This window comes from Hyperoodon ampullatus, assembly GCF_949752795.1.
Source record: "Hyperoodon ampullatus genome assembly, chromosome: X".
Lineage (NCBI taxonomy): Eukaryota > Metazoa > Chordata > Mammalia > Artiodactyla > Ziphiidae > Hyperoodon > Hyperoodon ampullatus.
Genome location: NC_136913.1, coordinates 34,906,490 through 34,925,569, shown reverse-complemented (window position 1 = coordinate 34,925,569; position 19,080 = coordinate 34,906,490). Strand labels below are relative to the sequence as shown.

The window sequence follows — 19,080 nt, the reverse complement described above, 5'->3', positions numbered from 1 at the left end:
ATTGCTGTCCTTATTTTACAGATAACAAAACTAAAGCTAACTCTCACATTGGCTGGGATCCAGGACTATTTGTCTTCGAGGTTCATTCCCTTTTCCATCAAACCAAATGTAAAGATACAGTCACTATTATTCTCCATGTCTAAAAACCAAGACAAGAAGTTAAGTGAAAGTACTCTATTTGGAAAATGAGGTTAGAGGGAGTAAGTTTGGGAAGGGAAGGAAACCAATAAAGGGTGTATTAGCACATCAACTACCACTACCATATCTTATCAGCGGGCTCTCCGATCAGGGAACTCTGGGAGACTGTGTAGGATACACCCCCAGAGGTTTGTTACCTGAGGGGTTAGGAAACTTGGGTAGTCTCTACCAACTCCTATCCATGGTTGGCTGAAGGCTCTTCCCAGGGCATCAACTCACTGGTATTTCCGGCTTGCCCCAGGAGAGGGCTGAAAGAAAATCCTCAGGAAGAGAATGACCTGAGCTGGTAGAAGACAGCTGCCCCACATACTGGAACTGACAGTGCAGAGGGAATACGGGTGGAACCCTACCAGCAGCAGCTACAACAAATTGTTCACCGGTGACTCAGGCTCTCAAAATAAGGGTTTCCTGGTTGAAGTCACTTCTTTTACACTTCTGTTGGTGAAGAATTGACTGTCCTGTTTTCTTTTATAGCCTCATTGTCTTTTGTGTTTATTTCAAGCGCCGTACATTGTTTTACTCCTTTGTAGTTTTTACAATTTTAAGGACATATCTTTTTCCTGTTTCCTGATTGCTAGGTTCCTCCACAGCTTCGCAGAGTCCTTGTGGTAGGCAGAATTGTAAGATGATGCCCAATGACCTTATCTAATCTCCTCCCCTTGAGTGTGGGTGAGACCTGACCTATGACTATGATAGGATGACAATCCTGTGATTTTGTTACATTATATGGAAAAAGGGATTTTGCAGAGTTAATGAAAATCCCAAATTGACCTTAAGAGAGAGATTATCTGGGTGGGCCTGACCCAATCACACGAGCCCTTTAAATCTGGGTCTAAAAGAAATCTTAGGTGCAAGAAGTATTTGATACGCTGCTGCTGGCTTGAAGATGGAAGGGGCCACATGGCAAGGAATACACCTCGGATCTGAGAGCAGCCCCAGAGTAACTGTCAGCAAGAGACAGGGACCTTAGTCCTGCAGCTGCCAGAGACTGAATTTTGCCAACAAGAATGAGCTTGGAAGATTTTACCCAGAGTTTGCATATGAGTATTCAGCCCAGTTGACGCCTTGATGTCAGCTTTGTGACACCCTGAGCAACAGGATGCTGGACTTCTGCACAGCTGTGAACTAGTAAACAGGAGTTGTTTTAAGCCTCTAAGTTTGTGGAAATTTGTTACACAGAAATAGACCATTTAATACAGTCCTCACTGGCGTGACAGACGCAATTGGAGTCCCAAGAATGAGAGAATGGGAATTAGTAGGGTCAGAAAGCAATTTGCCATCAGATATATCTGTGTTGGACCCCAACCCTACCACCTAGCTGTGTGACATTGAACAATATGCTCAGTTTCCAGCTTTCTCACCTATATATTTATCATAATTATTCCCTCGTAGGTCTGTTTCATAGATTCATTGAGAGGTATTTAATAAACACTCGATTTTTTTTTGGTATCATTATTTAACTTTTCAGCTAGTATGGCACGGCTCCCCAGCTAGAGGGTAAGCATCTTGTGTGCAGAGCAATATACCATGCATTTTTAACAATCCTTTCATAACTATTTGGTTAAATGACATTTTCACTGTCCTAGAACCCAAGACAATTATTCTAAACCTATAGAGATGTATTTACCCACATATCTATACATGCCAAACGATTTTCTTTTCTACTTCCAGACAAACTGTTTTGAAACTTTTGGGGGAAAAGATACTTGCTCCTGCATGCTGAATTTGAAGAAAAGGAATGTGGTTTTGTCCTGGTCTCTACACTGTCTCCATAGTTCTACCCTTTATCATCATCAACATGGATCATCAAAAATATGAAACAATAGATTTCAATGCCTCTTATCAGCTTGAGCAACAAACTGTTAGAGAAAAGTTAACTGAGTGCCAGAAAAATGGAGAGATGTGCTTGGGAAACACAAGGTCCATTCAGTAATAGTCTGATCTTAATAGGTGGTTTAAAAAAATGCTATTTAGTATGAAATACATACATCTTATTAGAAGAAAAAACGGAGACTCTTAGTCACTAATGAGTTAGTAGAACTAACTAAGGTCCTACCAGGGCACCAATCCCTCATTTTTCCAAGCCACGCTCTATAGTGTGGTCAGGAATGGCAAACACATCCAAAGAGAAGCCGTAAGCCATGATTATACGGGGCTTCCAGATATAATTTCCTCATTTCCTGACAAGGGGGCAAGATGGCTGGTTGGTGGGGTAGAAAGGGAGGGCTTTGCTGCCTGTGACTGCCCAGGGCTTTTTTCTCCCTCCCTACCATGCAGAAACCATTTTTATGCTTTTGAGTCACTTGGGAATTACCGCCAGCCACCTACTAATGACCCAAGCTGCCATCATGCACAACAGCTTCCTCACCAAACAGCTGCTCTCCTTTTTGCTATTGACTTCTAAAGGGAAGTTCCTCTGTTACTCTCAACTAGAGCCTTGCCCAATCTCAATAAGCTAACATTCAAGTGCAGGGGAGATTACTGAGTTATCTCGGCAGCTTGCTATGCTCGATTCAAACTGTGAGAGCAAAAAAATTCAAAACATTGAGAAATGGAACAAAGAAGTGCATATTTAATGGGGCAAAACATTAGCTTCTGTAACATGAGTGTCATGGAAACTTTAAAGTTCTATTTTATGTACACCTGGTCTCGCCACAAGTGCCATGAATGAATCTGAAGTAGATATTTATACGCAGTTTGAGATAAATTGCAAAAGCCAGCCTTGAATCTACAGAACTCAGGCAAAGAAACTGATAGTAATGTTGAAACCTGGTGGCAGTAGAATATGCGATAAATATGAAGAACACCACTGGATTTGTACAGCACTGTCTATAATTTTGAAATTACATGTCTATCTTCTATCTCTTCCATAAAACTCTAAGCTCCCTGAGCTCATGGCTCATCCATGTCTTACTCGCTACTCACTCTATGTCTGCTGTGCTTAGCATATAGTTGACACTCAACAAATTTTTTTTTTTTTTTGCGGTACTTGGGCCTCTCACTGTTGTGGCCTCTCCTGTTGCGGAGCACAGGCTCCGGAAGCGCAGGCTCAGCGGCCATGGCTCACGGGCCTAGCGCTCCGCGGCGTGTGGGATCTTCCCAAACCGGGGCACGAACCCGTGTCCCCTGCATCGGCAGGCGGACTCTCAACCACTGCGCCACCAGGGAAGCCCTCAACAAATATTTGTTAACTGACAACTCATTAGTTGACAGGCTTAGTCCATTAACACACTTTTAGAATATCATTCATATTCATTCTTACACTTGCATTATCTCACCAGCTTTTTAGCTAAAAACAACAAAAAGAAAAACAACAACTATGAGACAGGAAGTCCAAGAGCCTTGCCCTGGACCACATGGTCAGATACAGAGCTACATCGAGGGCCTCTGACTCCCAGGCTATATAAGGTTATAGAAAAGAGCTCACTCTCTTGCCTTCCTGTTTCTTTCTGATCTTCAGACTAGAACTTCCATCCAAGTTGAGGTTATGAAGGCTTCTTTGGGGACTTCTGTATGCTGAGTCCCACCATTCCCCATTTCCCTCAACAGAGCGGGCTCAGAGTCTTTACCCCTATTTTTCATGGGGTGGGCCAACCCTGCGGTTTTCCTTCTCCAGCTAAGCAGAAGGATTATAAAGCCAAGTCTAAAGGATTAAGACCACTAGAAACTGAAGTTTTGTGACTGTTAAGTTTGCATAAAGGCCTACTAATAAATCCTTGAACTTACAACACCTCTGTCACTTCTAGCCTAGGTTATTCAGCCTGCCCAAATATTCATATATACATGATGGACTTTCTAAGACCATAGGACCACCACAAGAGAGTTTTGAGTTTAGGTGGCATGTAGGAAAGTGAACAGGCTCTGGAGGCACAAGCACCTGGGTTGGAATCCCAACACTCTCAATGAATTTCATCCCCACCTCACTGGCCTGACATGCGGATTTCACGAGGTGAGGTCTAGGAAGACTCAATAAGTGGCAGGCGTTATAATTTCCAACATTAGTCACAGCATGTGTACTCATTTTAATCCCAATCAGAATAGAAGGTTCTTGGCCCAGTTAACATTTCAGATTGGGAAATCTAGAGGAGGGACACACCCTATCTGTAAAAGAATCTTACTTGCTGCTAATTTTTAAAAATATTTTCTTTGACATACAGGTCTCTCTGGTTAGAGAGTTGAGTTTCTCTGCAATTTGAAGAGCAGCCTCATTTCACCCCTGTCTTTATAGACCCTCATGAGGATCTTCCCTCCTTTTAGGCCACAAGAAGCCTAAAAGTGGCCATTACAACATGCGCCACTCATGGGGCATGGCCGCGCAATGGCATCGCAATTTGGGCCTGTGGGGTAACAAGGATTTCTTAACAGGCTGTCCTGGCGAAAACACTGCCTGTTTCTCAGGGTTTACTTCCTCTAAATAGAAAGTATTTGAACAGGAGGTGGGGGGAGAATAAAAAAGCTACAGTTCCCGAACTTCATTTAGCAAATGTTCATTGGGCACCTGCAATATACCAGATGTTGTACTTTACAGGTGGCTCATCAATAAAACTTTTCAATCACCATATGATCCAGCAGTCCCACTCCTGGGCATATATCTGGACAAAACTATAATTCAAAAAGATACATGCACACCAATGTTCATAGCAGCACTATTCACAAGAGCCAAGACATGGAAACAACCTAAATGTCCATCAACAGATGAATGGATAAAGAAGATGTGGTACATATATACGATGGAATACTACTCAGCCATAAAAAGAATGAAATAATGCCATTTGCAGCAACATGGATGGATCTAGAGATGATCCTACTAAGTGAAGTCAGAAATAAAGACAAATACCATATGATATAACTTATATGTGGAATCTGAAATATGACACAGCTGAATCTATCTACGAAGCACAAACAGACCCACAGAGAGAACAGAGAACAGACCTGTGGTTGCCAAGGGGGAGGGGTGTGGGGGAGTTTGGGGTTAGTAGATGCAAACTATTACATACAGAATGGATGAACAACAAGGTCCTACTGTATAGCACAGGGAACTATATTCAATGTCCTGTGATAAATTGTAATGGAAAAGAATATAAAAAAGAATGTATATATATGAATAACTGAGTCACTTTGGTGTACAGCATAAATTAACACAACATTGTAAATGAACTATACTTCAATTAAAAAAAAAGAAAGCTTTTCAATCAAATGGAGTTCTACTTCTGTGGTTTCTTAGGTTAAAAAGATGATTTTGGAAATCCTTGTAATCAATGTCTACTGTTAGTTGTAGCCTGCTAACCCTATATTAGTAAATCAAGTATTGTATAGTTCTCAAAGAAAAAGAATCTCCTTAGGATCAATGTGAATTTAGTAAGACTAGGGAAAATGAGGCAGAGCTCAAGGCAAGTTTTGTTATTGGCAGTTTAGATCACTTTCCTTCACCCACTTAGTCTTCGATTACCAATTAAGTATTAACATCTCAGCTATACATTTAAGGTCCTAGTTTACCAGCAAAGCTCCAGCCTGACCTCAGACACCTGCCCTTTAAAATCCGTACACTCCCATCAAAGTAGATTGCTTGCTTCTCTCCACTATAAATGACCTCTACTTAATAGGTAATTTTTTAAAAAACCTAGTTAATATAAAAAGAACATCTTATTAAAAGGAAAAAGAGAGGCTACTAGTCACTAATGAGCAGTGGAATGGGTCCCATCAGGGTATCAGTCCCTAACTTTGGAAGAGCTGCCCTCTATGGTGTGGTCAGGAGTGGCAAACACATCCAAAGAGAAGCCACAAGTCATGATCACACAGGATTTCAAGGATATGACTTCCTCACCATTTCCTGTGCTTTTGCCCATACCGTTTTCTCCATGTAGAATGTCTTTCTCTCTCCTTTATATCTCATACAGGCTTATTTTATCCTTATATGCCCATATCTGATGCCACCTTCTCTAAGAAGACTTTTTCCATCCCCTGCACCACCTGATATAATTTCCCCCTCCTTTGATGGATTCCCTGTAGCTCCTTATTTGTAACATTTTGTGGGACCCATCATATTTTGCTTTGTATCGTATTAATTTGAGTACATGTGCAGATTCCAAGTTCCTCTTTTCTCATTTTTGTATAACAATATCAATAAGAAATTCGTATACCATTTTATAGATTACAAAAGCTCTTCCTACATAATCTTTTTTTCTTCTAGCATAGTATATTAGGGGCTCTCTGGATTGTTGAAGTGAGGGTGAAAGAGCCCGGGCATTTAGAAAGCTCTGAACTCCTCAATTCCATGGACATAACACCTGTCACATTCATTACATAGTGACTCATAGCTCATTGATCCCATCTTCTTTGGATATTATCCACAAAAGAGATTTTCTCTGACTTAAAAATTTTGAAAAACATGGCACTGTGAGATTAATTCCCAAATTTCACGTCAGTCTCGTAAATCTGTTTATATACATATACATATATGTCATATGATGTATATCTGTCTGTGTGTGTACATGTACATGTACTTTATTGCTATTGTTGAGGTATATGTTGATTGGTTGTTGTTTTCTTTTTGTTTGTTTGTTTGTTTTTAATGTCTGTTCCAGGTTAAATGGCTATCCCAGGGAGCTCCACCAACAAATAATATAAAAATAAACTAGAGAATCAAGCATTGCTTGGCTTGTGAATATTGTACAGAGGTTGGAATCCTCACAAACCCTTGGTTTGCTTTTCCTATTGATACAGCCACTACGGAGAACAGTATGGAGGTTCCTCAAAAAACTAAAAATAGAACTACCATACGACCCAGCAATCCCACCACCGGACATATACCCTGAGAAAACCATAATTCAAAAAGGGTCATGTACCGCAATGTTCATTGCAGCTCTATTTACAATAGCCAGGACATGGAAGCAACCTAAGTGTCCATCGACAGATGAATGGATAAAGATGTGGCACATATATACAATGGAATATTACTCGGCCATAAAAAGGAACGAAATTGAGTTATTTGTAGTGAGGTGGTTGGACCTAGAGTCTGTCATACAGAGTGAAGTAAGTCAGAAAGAGAAAAACAAATACCATATGCTAACGCATATATATGGAATCTAAAAAAAAAAATGGTTCTGAAGAACCTATGGGCAGGCCAGGAATAAAGACGCAGACGTAGAGAACGGACTTGAGGACACGGGGAGGGGAAAGGGTAAGCTGTGACAAAGTGAGAGAGTGGCATGGACATATATACACTACCAAACGTAAAATAGATAACTAGTGGGAAGTAGCCGCATAGCACAGTGAGATCAGCTTGGTGCTCTGTGACCACATAGAGGGGTGGGATAGGGAGGGTGGGAGGGAGACGCAAGAGGGAGGGGATATGGGGATATATGTATACATATAGCTGATTCACTTTGTTATAAAGCAGAAACTAACACATCATTGTAAAGCAATTATACTCCAATAAAGATGTTAAAAAGGGGGGGGGGCATTGAGCTTGATGGCCTTCGAAATTCTGAGGAACTCAAACTTTGTAAATGTTGGTTCTTACCGCACTGGAACCCCTGAGGAAAGACAGCAGATTTCGACAGACGGGCAGCAGAATCAGCATGCAGTTGAAATTCAGGCAGGCTGCAGGGGCCCTGGCCAGTGCCAGCGCTGACTGGAAAAGGCAGGATAAGAAGCAGGGTGACTCCTGTGCGCCCAGGACACCGCCCGTCCCGCTTGCCTACACCCACTCCCCCAGGCTTCCCAGCATGAGGCCCACACTCAAGAGATATCAAGTTATCTGGGAAGGAAGGTCCTTGAGAGCCAGGGCTCTTCTTGATCATAAATGAATAAAATGTTGGGGTGGGGAGCAAGGGCCAGATTAAAATAAATATTATGAATATTTTCCAACATAAAGAGAATTTGAAATAATTTCACAATGAATACCTGTTGATTCATCTCCAAGATTCTACCTTTTACATTTTACAATGGTTGCTTTAGCACATGTCTCTTCACCTCTCCATCCATCTACCCATCCCTCTATCCATCCATCAACGCATCTTATTTTTGATGCATTTCCAAGTAAGTTGCAGATATCGGTTCACTTCCTCCTAAATATTTAAGCATGCATATCATTAACTAGAGTTCAGTATAGAAATTAGGTCTTTGTAAAGATTTTCTTAGCACATAGACTAACCTCAACAGTAACTAAGTTCGTATGGTGTAATGCTTTGGCATTATAATTGTTCTTTGTCATGCCTAAAGAAGTTGCATATTTTGGAGGACAAAAATGCAAAGGGAAAGCATCCTTTTCAGTATTAACCTGAATAAGTTAACAACAATTATAATAATGTAGTGTAATTATATGTTATAATTATTTATGCATATGATGTATAATACATATTATAATTAGTATTATTAAGTAATGGTTTCAGTATGATGTAACAAATGATATCCTCTGGGGGCAGCCGTAATTGTACTTATTTTCTTATTTTCATTTATGATGAAGAAGAGCCCTGGCAGTTCAAGGAAACTGAGAATGTTATTGGACCCAAGAAAAGTCAGGGGCCTTTGCTCTGCCAGTCGAGTCAAAGAACGTGATCTTTGGGCAAGTTCCTCAAAGGCTCCATATGTAGGGAGAGGTTTATTTCCTGAAGATTATTTCATAACATGTCATTAGGAGCAGGGCTTTTCACGCACAAAAGTTAGTAGGAATCGGATGATGTAGAGAATATAGGAAGTTCCACTTGTGCCACCTGTGTCACCCCTGGATCGATCTTTCCAACCTGGCCATCCATTCCGGAGTCAGTATTAGATTTCTCCTTCAAGCTAAACAGTAGCACAGTAGTTCTTGGGAGGGGAAGGATGCTGCTGGGACCCTCTGCCACACTTCTGTCTGTCCCACACTGGGAGGCCTAAAGACTCTTGCTCAGGGGGTTGCAGTGGAGACAGTGAGGCCGATGGTGCTCTTTGGGTTGGTCAGAATATTTCTTTAAAATGTTAAAAGGAATAGGAACAAGAATCTCTGATTAGACATGGGAGCCAGTCAATACTGCGGGAGATGGAACTTATACTTACCCCAAGAAGTTTTCGAGTGTAGAAGAACTTATCTGGAATGTCATAAACCCGGTAGTACCAGACAAAGAGGAAGACGTTCATCCCCAGCCATACCAGCTGCACAAACAGAAGTGGTTGCGTGAAGTTTTCATGTTTCAACAGGTAGATTTCACAGCAGTTTAGAGTCAGACCAGGGTCAGGACTTCCCCAAGTACAGCCTTTGATTAAGGTGGTTACAAAGCCAGCTCCTTCCTGCAAGAGTATCACTACGCTTCTCTGTAACTAAACTTTCCTCCCTGTGTTGTCCCCGTGATTGTTATGCTACTTGGGCCGTATGCCGAGTTATTATCTGTCTATCTCCCCTCCTTTCTTTCTCCTCCTTTTAGATTGATAGATGACAGCAGGTGACTCTTCTTACAAAGAGAAGGGAAAGGAATCTGTTCCTATGCTGTCCCCCGCACCAGCAGGACTTTGCATTTGATTCTCACAGGTGTGATTATCTCTCTCTGCCACACAGCATCCCGCCCCAGCTAGTGGAGGTCTCATCAGCTAAAATGACAAGGCTTTAATTCTACTTGATAAGTTTTGCTTCACTTTTGAAAGAGGGAATATTCAGCATCAATGAGGGAATGAGAGGCATGGGATTTTTTTTTTTTTAAAGGGAGATCCTTCTAGATTGTGACAGCTCATTTCATCCTAAGCACTGACTGCATCAAATGATGACTCTACCCAGTCCTCCACCTTCAGCTCCACAGTAGCAATCTGTTCTTAACTGTGCTTTGAGGCTATTTGATGTCCTTCGATGCTTGAGAATAGTCTCTCTTTATAAAGAAGAAGGTACTAAAACCACTTCTCCATTTCCTAACCTTGTCATTTTTACTTTTGCCTTCCAAGCTGTGGGTTCACTTTCAAGTATATGAGTGTATAATTTAGATAGAGGTCACTTCCCAGGAAAAACTGAGGTAAGAGCTAAAAGTGTATATATTTGAACTTATTTTTTAAAGGAGTAAACTGTTCTTCAAATGGGGATAAGAAATCAACTTAACAGCTTGGAGTCCTCAGAACAATTCTGTATTGCATTAGAGTGTTGATGTGGCTTAATTTTTTTTTAATGACAAAATATTTGTGATTTTTATTTTATCTGTGTCACTCATTTCTCTCTACCTCTACAGCTCAAAGAGTCATGTTTACTTCATGATGAATTATTTCAAAAAATTCATACATAAGTGTTCTTTTTAACATCTGGGTAATACTTTAATTGGCTATTTGGAAGAGCTACTTATAAATCACATTTCTATCTTCCCAATTGTCTGTGATTGCTTTGCTGAGACCACCATCTTAAAAAAATACTTGATCTATGTTATGTTAAAAACTAAAGAAATCATCATGTCTGTTCGAAAATTAGCCATATCTTTACTTACAAAAATTGTTTCTCAAGACAGATTATGTTGATTTATATACAGCTAAATATAATATATATCATATATATGCTATACATACGTGTCTAGATAGTTTTTTTCAATTCCCTTCCCTTAAATTTTTAAAAACCTCACAAATAACTAAAGTTTATCTCAGAGGAAAGAAGATACTTTTTTTAAAAAAAATTGAGAACTTCAATTATTTTTGGTGTAATTACTGAAATAAAGGCCAATTTCCCATACATGAGCCAGTCTTGCATGTTATTTGGAAAACTGTATAGAATTTCAATTGCCCATTTTTAGGTGGTATAAATACATAAAAAATAGAGAAATTTGCCTCTGAGTAAACAAGGATCATTAGCATGAAATGTCTCCTACTCCCACTGTGAAATGCTGGCTAATTTATTACTCCTAAAAACTCCATAAATAAACTAGGTGAAGTGAGCCCCCAGATACATTCTTTCCATTAATAAGTTTGGAAGAAGGACTCACTCTGCTTACAGATGGATGCATGTTCACATAATAAATCAGTTTCAACACAATTTCTCATACAAAACAAACAAAAAAGCTTTGCTCTATTTTCATTTCCAAGAGAACCCAAACAAGTCAGAGAATTTGTAATTTCATTCTCATTGGTACTTACAATGACGAAGATGGAGAGGCCCTCATTCACAAACAAGTTCCCCATGGTGGCAGAAGTTCAGTGCCTCGAGTGTGCCTTTCTTCTCTGCTATGCTTCTTCCTCCCATGAGGAAATGAAAACAGCAGCCTTGGGGCAACCTGTTTCCTTTTCTATTATCAGAAATTAGCTAATCATTGGTCAACTGTAAAGCTTGTCTCCATAACAAATTTAAATCTTTAACCACAAAAAAATGACAGAAAAAATGTCTACAATGATCCAATCACAACTAAACATAGTGGGAAATGAAACTAATTTCTACAACTGAGAGGCAAATAACAGTACAATTCATGGTGTTTTACACTGTGAATTAATTTTTGGACTGATTGGTTATCAAGTGGAAATTTTTAAAAAGTCACCCAACTAGCCATGACTTTGGGCTAGGTAAAAAACATTAAATAGATGTGATATCTTTTGATAGACTGGAGCATCATTTACAGTCTTGTTGAGAAAAATTATAACAGTTGTGATAGCTGATATTTATAGAATGCTTACTTTGTGCCAATTTTCTAAGATATGTATGTGTGCATGTAAATACCTGTGTATGTACATATATACACACACATATGTATATATGAGTTGATACATATCTATGTGTGTGTCTACACACAAAGACACCCATACACACACATATATAAATTCAGTATATAAATAAATTAATTTGATACTAACAATTCAACACTATAAAGTAGTTTCTATTATTATGATTAAATTTACAGATGAGGAAACTGAGACCCAGAGCAGTTAAGTTGCTTGGCCAAGGTCATGCAGTTAGGAAACCATGCAGTTGGGATTTAAAACCCAAGCAATTTGGCTATACTTTTAACCACGATACCAGAAAAAAAAGCCTGACAGTGGCAACCACATCCCAAATCACTCCTAATACAACCATGGGAAAAGAAAACATAACACATAGACCAAAATGTTTGAATGACTGTAGTATTCCCAGGTGGACATGACATTTTTCTAGGCAAGGTAGGTAAACAGGGTCAGAACAAAGGTATGTCAGATGTGGTAGATGCCATAGGCAGATTTAGCATTTTTTTTTCTCTGACTCCCATCCAGTCTTTAGGACATGAAGGAGACAGAAGGGTAGGATGGTAACCCCTAATTGCATCAGGGTGGTTGTACAACAGCTAGAGTGAATAGAGAGGTAAAAGAAGAAACTGGAGGAGTGAAAGGGAACAAGAGAAGAGAAAAGAGAAGGAGAGGCCTGAACTCTTTGGGTTATTGTCTATGAAGCACTTGAGACAACCTGCAGAATTATGACTGAGTAAAGTAATATTGTTTTTCACTTTTTAATATTTAAGGAAAGGTACTCAACTGTGACTTTCTGCATGGCTCTTGAATCATAGGCAACCCACATAAAGGACAGTCGGCTCCCTGGTTCAGTCACACACAGAGATGAATTCAAAGACACACGGTTAGACAATCAAGTTATATGCCAGTTATTTGCCTCTCTGCTCTGGGATTTATTCTTCAGCCTTTACTTGCTCTGTTCTGTTTCAGATGAGGGACAGAGGATGGAGGATGAGGGACACCCCCCGCTTTCTGCTTCACGTGGCATCTTGGAAGTGGCTGCCTTTCCACCGGAAGCTCCGGCTCCCACCGGCCAGCCTTCCCCCCTGTGGCCTGAGCTGCTGGCCGTCACCACTGTAGTTCCAGCTCCTGCCACATGGCCCTGGCTTCTGGGCTTGACTTACACCACCTCCTGCCAGGTTTCGTCCAACCCGGAGGGCGGTCACCACTTCCTGTAGTTGTTAATCTTTATGTTGCCTCTGCGCCCACATTGGGATTCTCCACTTTCCCATCATCCATGTAACAAATCCCTGGGGTGAAATCCCTCTGCTGAAATAGGGTGGTTTCTGATTTCCTGACTGGACTTTGCCTGATACAGAAAGGAATTCAGACCTGTACTCATTTTCTGGTGGAATTAAAGAAGTGAGGCATATATGCCTAATGAGGAATAAAACACCTTAAAATCTGCTCTCCCTCTTTCTGTTACTCTCACATTCTTTCACAGTGATGACTGCGGCTCCATCAGGCTCTTTGAAACTTACCAAAGTCTTCCCCTCCCTACCCCTCCTGTCTTTTCTCTTTCCCAGCCTACTGGTTGATCTTCCCTTACTCTATCTTAATCTTCAAGTCTCTCCCACATTTTTTCATCTACCTCCTGAGGTCCGTGCTCTGCGGGGGGGAAGCAATGGGGAAGGGGCCCTGGATACTCATATACTAGGAAATAATGTTCCTCGAATATTTCCCAACTTCTTTCCCCTCCCTCCACAGTTTGAGAAGAAAATTCAAAAAAGAAAGAATATTTTTGTGGGTGATCAACCATTCCCTCCTATGGCTTTTTTTTTCTCCTTTATAAAAGTAATCACAGGGCTGTGAGTAGAGCTGTCTTACGAGTCTTAAAAACTTCAATCAGTTTCACAGCTAGAGGAAGAGAGCTCAGTTGCAATGAAGAGTAAAATCTTTCTTTTATGCAAAGTAACTTCCCTTTTGAGAACACTGTTCCAGTGAATTTCAATGTCCTCTGCTCTTGAAAAAACAAGCGGAGGGTTTGATAAAGGAGCAACAGGTACCGGTTGACTGGTATGGACTGGACACCAAGAATGAAGAAAATTGAACCTCTGTGCGTTAGCTAACAGTCTATCTTCTCCCAGTCACTTCGGCTTCCACTGCCTCCTAAACTGTTAACGTCAAGTTAGACTGTGGTGAATGTAAGGAAGTATTCACCCCTTCTAGCAGGCAGTAATGACCAACACCATCAGGCTCGTGATTGAAATCCTAGACGCCTCTTGCAGAGGGAAAAAAGAGAGAAGCAGTCCCAAGTCTCTAGGAAATCCCCTGATTTTGCATCCTGACTATAATTCCTTCTTGATTTGTCAAAGTAAAGAAGTAGATTCTTAATTTCTTCCAAGAAGGATGTATGGAATGCTGAAGAAAGGGAGGTGTGTTGCCACACCAAGATTCCTGATGAATTTTGTTCCTGGTGATGATGAAAAATGGATGTGTGCTCCTTTTATCTCTACTGTGCATGCTATTCTTTTCAGAACTGCCATGATTCCACTCTCTGTGCATCCATGAGTTATGTGGCCCCAGTTTCCTTGCTTAAGGATGACAAATGAGAGGACTTCATCTCCCTAGATACAGTGATTGTCCCAGGGGTGGGCATTTGACCCAAACGAGGCCAATGAGAGTTATTTGCATGAGGAGGGAGTTGTTAGGGACTATGGAGGAGAGTGGGTGAAGCTTTTCTTTCTTTGTGAATGATGCATGCCTGCTGTTGCTATAGACCATCTCTATTACCTTGCGCTAAGAAGCTGCATAAGAATTACGCCAACACAAAATCAGATGAGTAGCTGAGGAAGGATTGAGAGGTTTGGAGATAAATACGATGACAAGGTTTGCATTCTTGGGTCTGATCTACCTGAGACACTTGGACATCTCAGTTATTCTTACAGATTGGGTTCTCTGGAAGTACACTCTGAGGTGGAGATTAGTGTTCAGGAGTTTGATCTGTGAGTGTCCTTGGAGGTACACACCCGTGGAAAGGAAGGAAAGATAAGAAAGCAGGAGCGGGCAGAAGGAGAAGTTGAACTATCATGTGGTCACAAGAAGGCCTCCACAATCCTGTGGGCACCACTACCATTTCCTGCTGTAAAAAAACTTTGAGTTGGCTTTCTACCACTTATATCTAGAAGGGTTCCTACTAAAGCATGGTGTAATGAAACCCACTTTAATTCCATAGCCATGGTCTCAGAGGTTAGCGGAAGTTGAATAAGGCGGCTGGAATGGGAGCCAGACGTTCTATTTCCTGTTTGAAGGAGAAAATAACAAAGTAAAAGAAAAGACGGTCAGGGAGGAAGGGGCAATTTTCTGATGTAGGTGATTAAAGGCATTAAGAACATGGTTTTACCTGGTACTGTATTTATTAGAAAGTGAAAATGTCTGGTGGTGAGGATTTAAAATTTAGCTCTTTAGGTTAAATGTGATTTGCATACATTTATTCATGAGAATAAGGAAGAAAATGAGGAAAGCTTACATATTTTCTCCTACTAGTCATTGATTTGAATTTAAAACTTTCCAGTATGCTTCCTGTGTAAATTATTTTCTCTTTTTCTCTTGAAAAAAATCTATTTTTACAGACTTATCTTGGTCTTAACAACAGCCAACATTTGTAAAGCATTTTACACATGCCCAGTGCCTTATGTGCTTTATCTCATTTACTTTTCATGACCACACTATAAGGTTTGCAAAATTATCATATCCATTTGAAGTAGGATGAATATTGGTCCCCCCCCACCCAGAGATGTCTAGGTACTGATTCCCAGAACCTATGAATATGTTACTTTACATGGTTAGAAGGACTTTGCAGACATGATTAAGTTAAAGATTTTGAGATGGGGAGATTATCATGAATGATTCCGGGTGGGCCAGTGTAATCACAGGGGTCCTTATTAGAAGGAGGCAGGAGGTTCAGAAGCATTGAGAGAGGATGTGAGGGATGAAGCAGAATTCAGACAGGAAAGAAGATGCTACGCTGCTGACTTTGAAGATGAAGGAGGAAAAGCCATGAGCCAAGGAGTGCGAGAAATGCAGCTCTAGAATCTGTAAGAGGCAAGGAAGTGGATTCTCTTCTGGAGTCTCCAGAAGGAATGTAGATCTCCTGACACCTTGATTTTAGCCTGGTGAAAGTGATTCCAGACCTCTGACCTCCAGAACTGTAAAAAAGTAAGTTTGTGCTGTTTTAAGCCAGTCATTTGTGGTAATTTGTTACAGCAGCCATAGAAAACTCATACACTTTACAGACCAGAGAGAAGAGCTGCGAGGAGAGAAAGTAGCTTGCCCAGAATCACATGGCTGCCTGACACCAGAGCTGAGATTTGAATCTGGGCAGTCTGATGTATCACTGCTTATTCGAGCCACCAGAATCATTTTGTAAAGCTAGGGCTTCAATGTCAATAATAAAATCATTTTATGAGCATCAGCTGCTGTCCCAAGACCCCTGGATTGAACTCTGCTATCCTGCTGTCAGTTGGCAACACATGTTGTAGCTCTTCCCCACAGGACTGATCAGAATAGCCCTTGATTTTCAGCCTCCTTCTGACAGCCTATGTGTTGCTGACAGCTTCCTGCAGTAACCATTGGTGTGCAGAACCACCTCGGCCCAAGAAGCCTGAAGTTTGTTGAGCCACAAGTGTTAGGTCCCTACAACCACTTTCTGCATATTTCACCTTGACCTGAAGCATGAAAGCTCTGTCTCTGTGTCTCCACTATCACTTTTCCTTGCCCCAGGATGTATCTGAGCTCTCATAGCCCCACTTTGGGCAGTTAGCAAGGGCTCATCCTGGTGAAGATATTAACCAGTCACTTAAGTGTTGGCCACGTGAAAGAGTCAAGTGTCGGTTCTTGTAGGAATGCCGGCTTTGTAATAGGATTCTCTCCAAGAGAAAAGGCATATTCCTTTCACACGACCCTGAGGTCTAGCTCCCTTGATTGTTTCAGCAAATGATATCTAGCCTAAGAAAACCAATAGTGTCTGACTGCTTGCTAAGGAGAAATTGAAGATGTTTCATGTAAACATGTGTAGTCACATACATAGCCACAGTACAATTATCAAAATTAGGAGCTATAACACAAATACAATATTATTGTCTAATCTACAGTTCATAGTCAGAGTTTACCAACTATCTTAATAATGCTCTTTTTGTGATTTTTTTTTTTTGTTGTTTTTGTGCTCTAGAATCCAGTCTAAGATCATGCATGGAATCCAGTTCTCATGTATCTCTGGTCTCCTTTAATCTGGACCAGTTCCTCAGCCCTTATCTTTTTTTTTTTTTTCCTGATTGTGGCATGCTTGAAGAATATAGACTGGTTATTTTATAGAATGTCCCTCATTTGAGGTGTGTATTGTATTCATGACTAGACTCAGTTATGCCTTTTGGACAGGAATATGCTAGAAGTGGTGTGTGTCCTTCTCAGGGCATCACATCAGGAGGCACATGATGTCAGTTTGTTACCTTGCTGGTGATGACCTTGCTCTTAGGAAATACACACAGAAATATTTAAGAGTAAGTGTAGGCAATTTATTTTCAAATGGTTCAAAAAAAATAATATGGAGAGAGAATGATCATGGGAATCTGACAAATGGTAATAGTTGATAAATCTGGGTCAAGAGCACACTGGATTTCTTAGTCCTATCCTGATAACTCTTCTGCATGCTTGAAATTATTTTAAAATAAAGCAGTTAAAAAATCTGACATATTAGAAGCTGTCTTCAGTGTACAGATTGCTCTGGCAGCTGGGGAGCATTAGTTTTGGGGGGATGCTGCTCTTTTGTTGGGGAAGGCACTTTGATGGGCTTTTTGGCGATTCAAAGGCACTGCCTGGTCTAGGGGTTAGAGGTGGAGTCAGAGAAAAGCTAAGCTACTCAGCACAATAAAACGAAAGAATGATGTCCTTGGGTGGAGAAACTTACAGTGTTACCTGATGTGAGGCTTGCACTGGAGACTGTGAAAGAGAGCATCATGGCGGATAGATGTGGTTCTCACGGAGATGAGGAACAGGCCCCAGTATAGGACAGAATGTCTGGCCCAAGAGAGGACATGGGCAATCAGGGACTTTCCTGTTCATGGTGATGATCTGAGAGAACAGGGCCACACACTAATGACTGTTGGTTTTCCCTTTCCTATATTGTAGTTCCTATGTCTTCACTAAAGCTGACTGACCAGCACAACACAGCATCAGCCTTGAATTAATGGTCATCTTGAGGGATAAGGCGGAAACTGGCCGGAGGGTGAAATAGACTAGAAGGGCCTGAGGCAGCAAGGAGAGAAAAATGATGAGCTGATCAGAGGTGACCCAGAGGAACAGCAGGAGACATCAGGAGGATACCAGCAGTCTGAGAATCCCTGGAAATATCTGGGAAGAGACATTGGACTTCTAGGTGTTCTCTGGCGTTTGAATTGTAGTGATTTGGATATTAAAGGGAAGCAGACTGCAGAACTCTGGGGAACTTCATCATATATAGGAAAGCAGAGTTCAATTGCCACATATGGGTTGCATACAGTAAATGGTTAAAAAATATATTTCAATGGTTTACTCTAGTCCAAAGGAAGAGTTGGTGTGCCTACCTTCTACTGCAACAAGCATTAGGAGAATAATGATTTTGTTAGGCAAAGTCGTCCATTGCAGATGAGGTGGATCAAGAACGAGAATTTTCTTCTGGGTGTACTTTCAAACTTTGCTAGTTTAGGGACAATAATAAGATAGATAATGAATATTTATTTTATTTTAATGCAGTGAGATTATTAATTTGTGGTCACTTGTGAGATTTACTGAACTACTTTCTTGAGACTGAGATCTCAGGAATTTAAAAAGTCTAAGAAACTCAACCAACAAGAGTTCAAATGAATCATAAGGTTTTATTTTCCCACTGATGTGAGAAGACACCTGCACACACTGAACTTGAAACTACAGGCTAAAAATGTGAATATTGCTGTCAGTTCAAAGAAGTGAAGATAGTCAGATGCAGCCCAGACTGTTCTATAATTCAGAAACCACATCCATTTCCCTTATTAAACTTCCCTGGACTCAATGGATTAATGATTTTGAACAAAGGCAAACATTTTGGTGGAAATGAAACTATGATTTTAAAAAAAGATTTGATGACTATGGATGACACTTAAAATTTATTCAGTTGCCTTGGAAATTTAAACGTCTATATCTATACACATATAATTGGATGAATATCAGTCCTGTCAG

The 19,080-nt window shown here is 40.6% G+C and overlaps 1 protein-coding gene across 1 annotated transcript in view; it reads right to left on the bottom strand.

The window, feature by feature from the left end:
• CYBB (cytochrome b-245 beta chain) overlaps positions 1-11,319 on the bottom strand; it is a gene marked incomplete at both ends in the record, with an annotated part of 32,035 nt that extends 20,716 nt beyond the window's left edge. Inside the window, 3 exons of the mRNA XM_079726950.1 lie at positions 7,721-7,831; positions 9,235-9,330; positions 11,275-11,319. Coding sequence (XP_079583076.1) covers positions 7,721-7,831; positions 9,235-9,330; positions 11,275-11,319 — 252 coding nt within the window. The remainder of the gene's footprint in view (positions 1-7,720; positions 7,832-9,234; positions 9,331-11,274) is intronic.
• Positions 11,320-19,080: the final 7,761 nt, after the last annotated feature.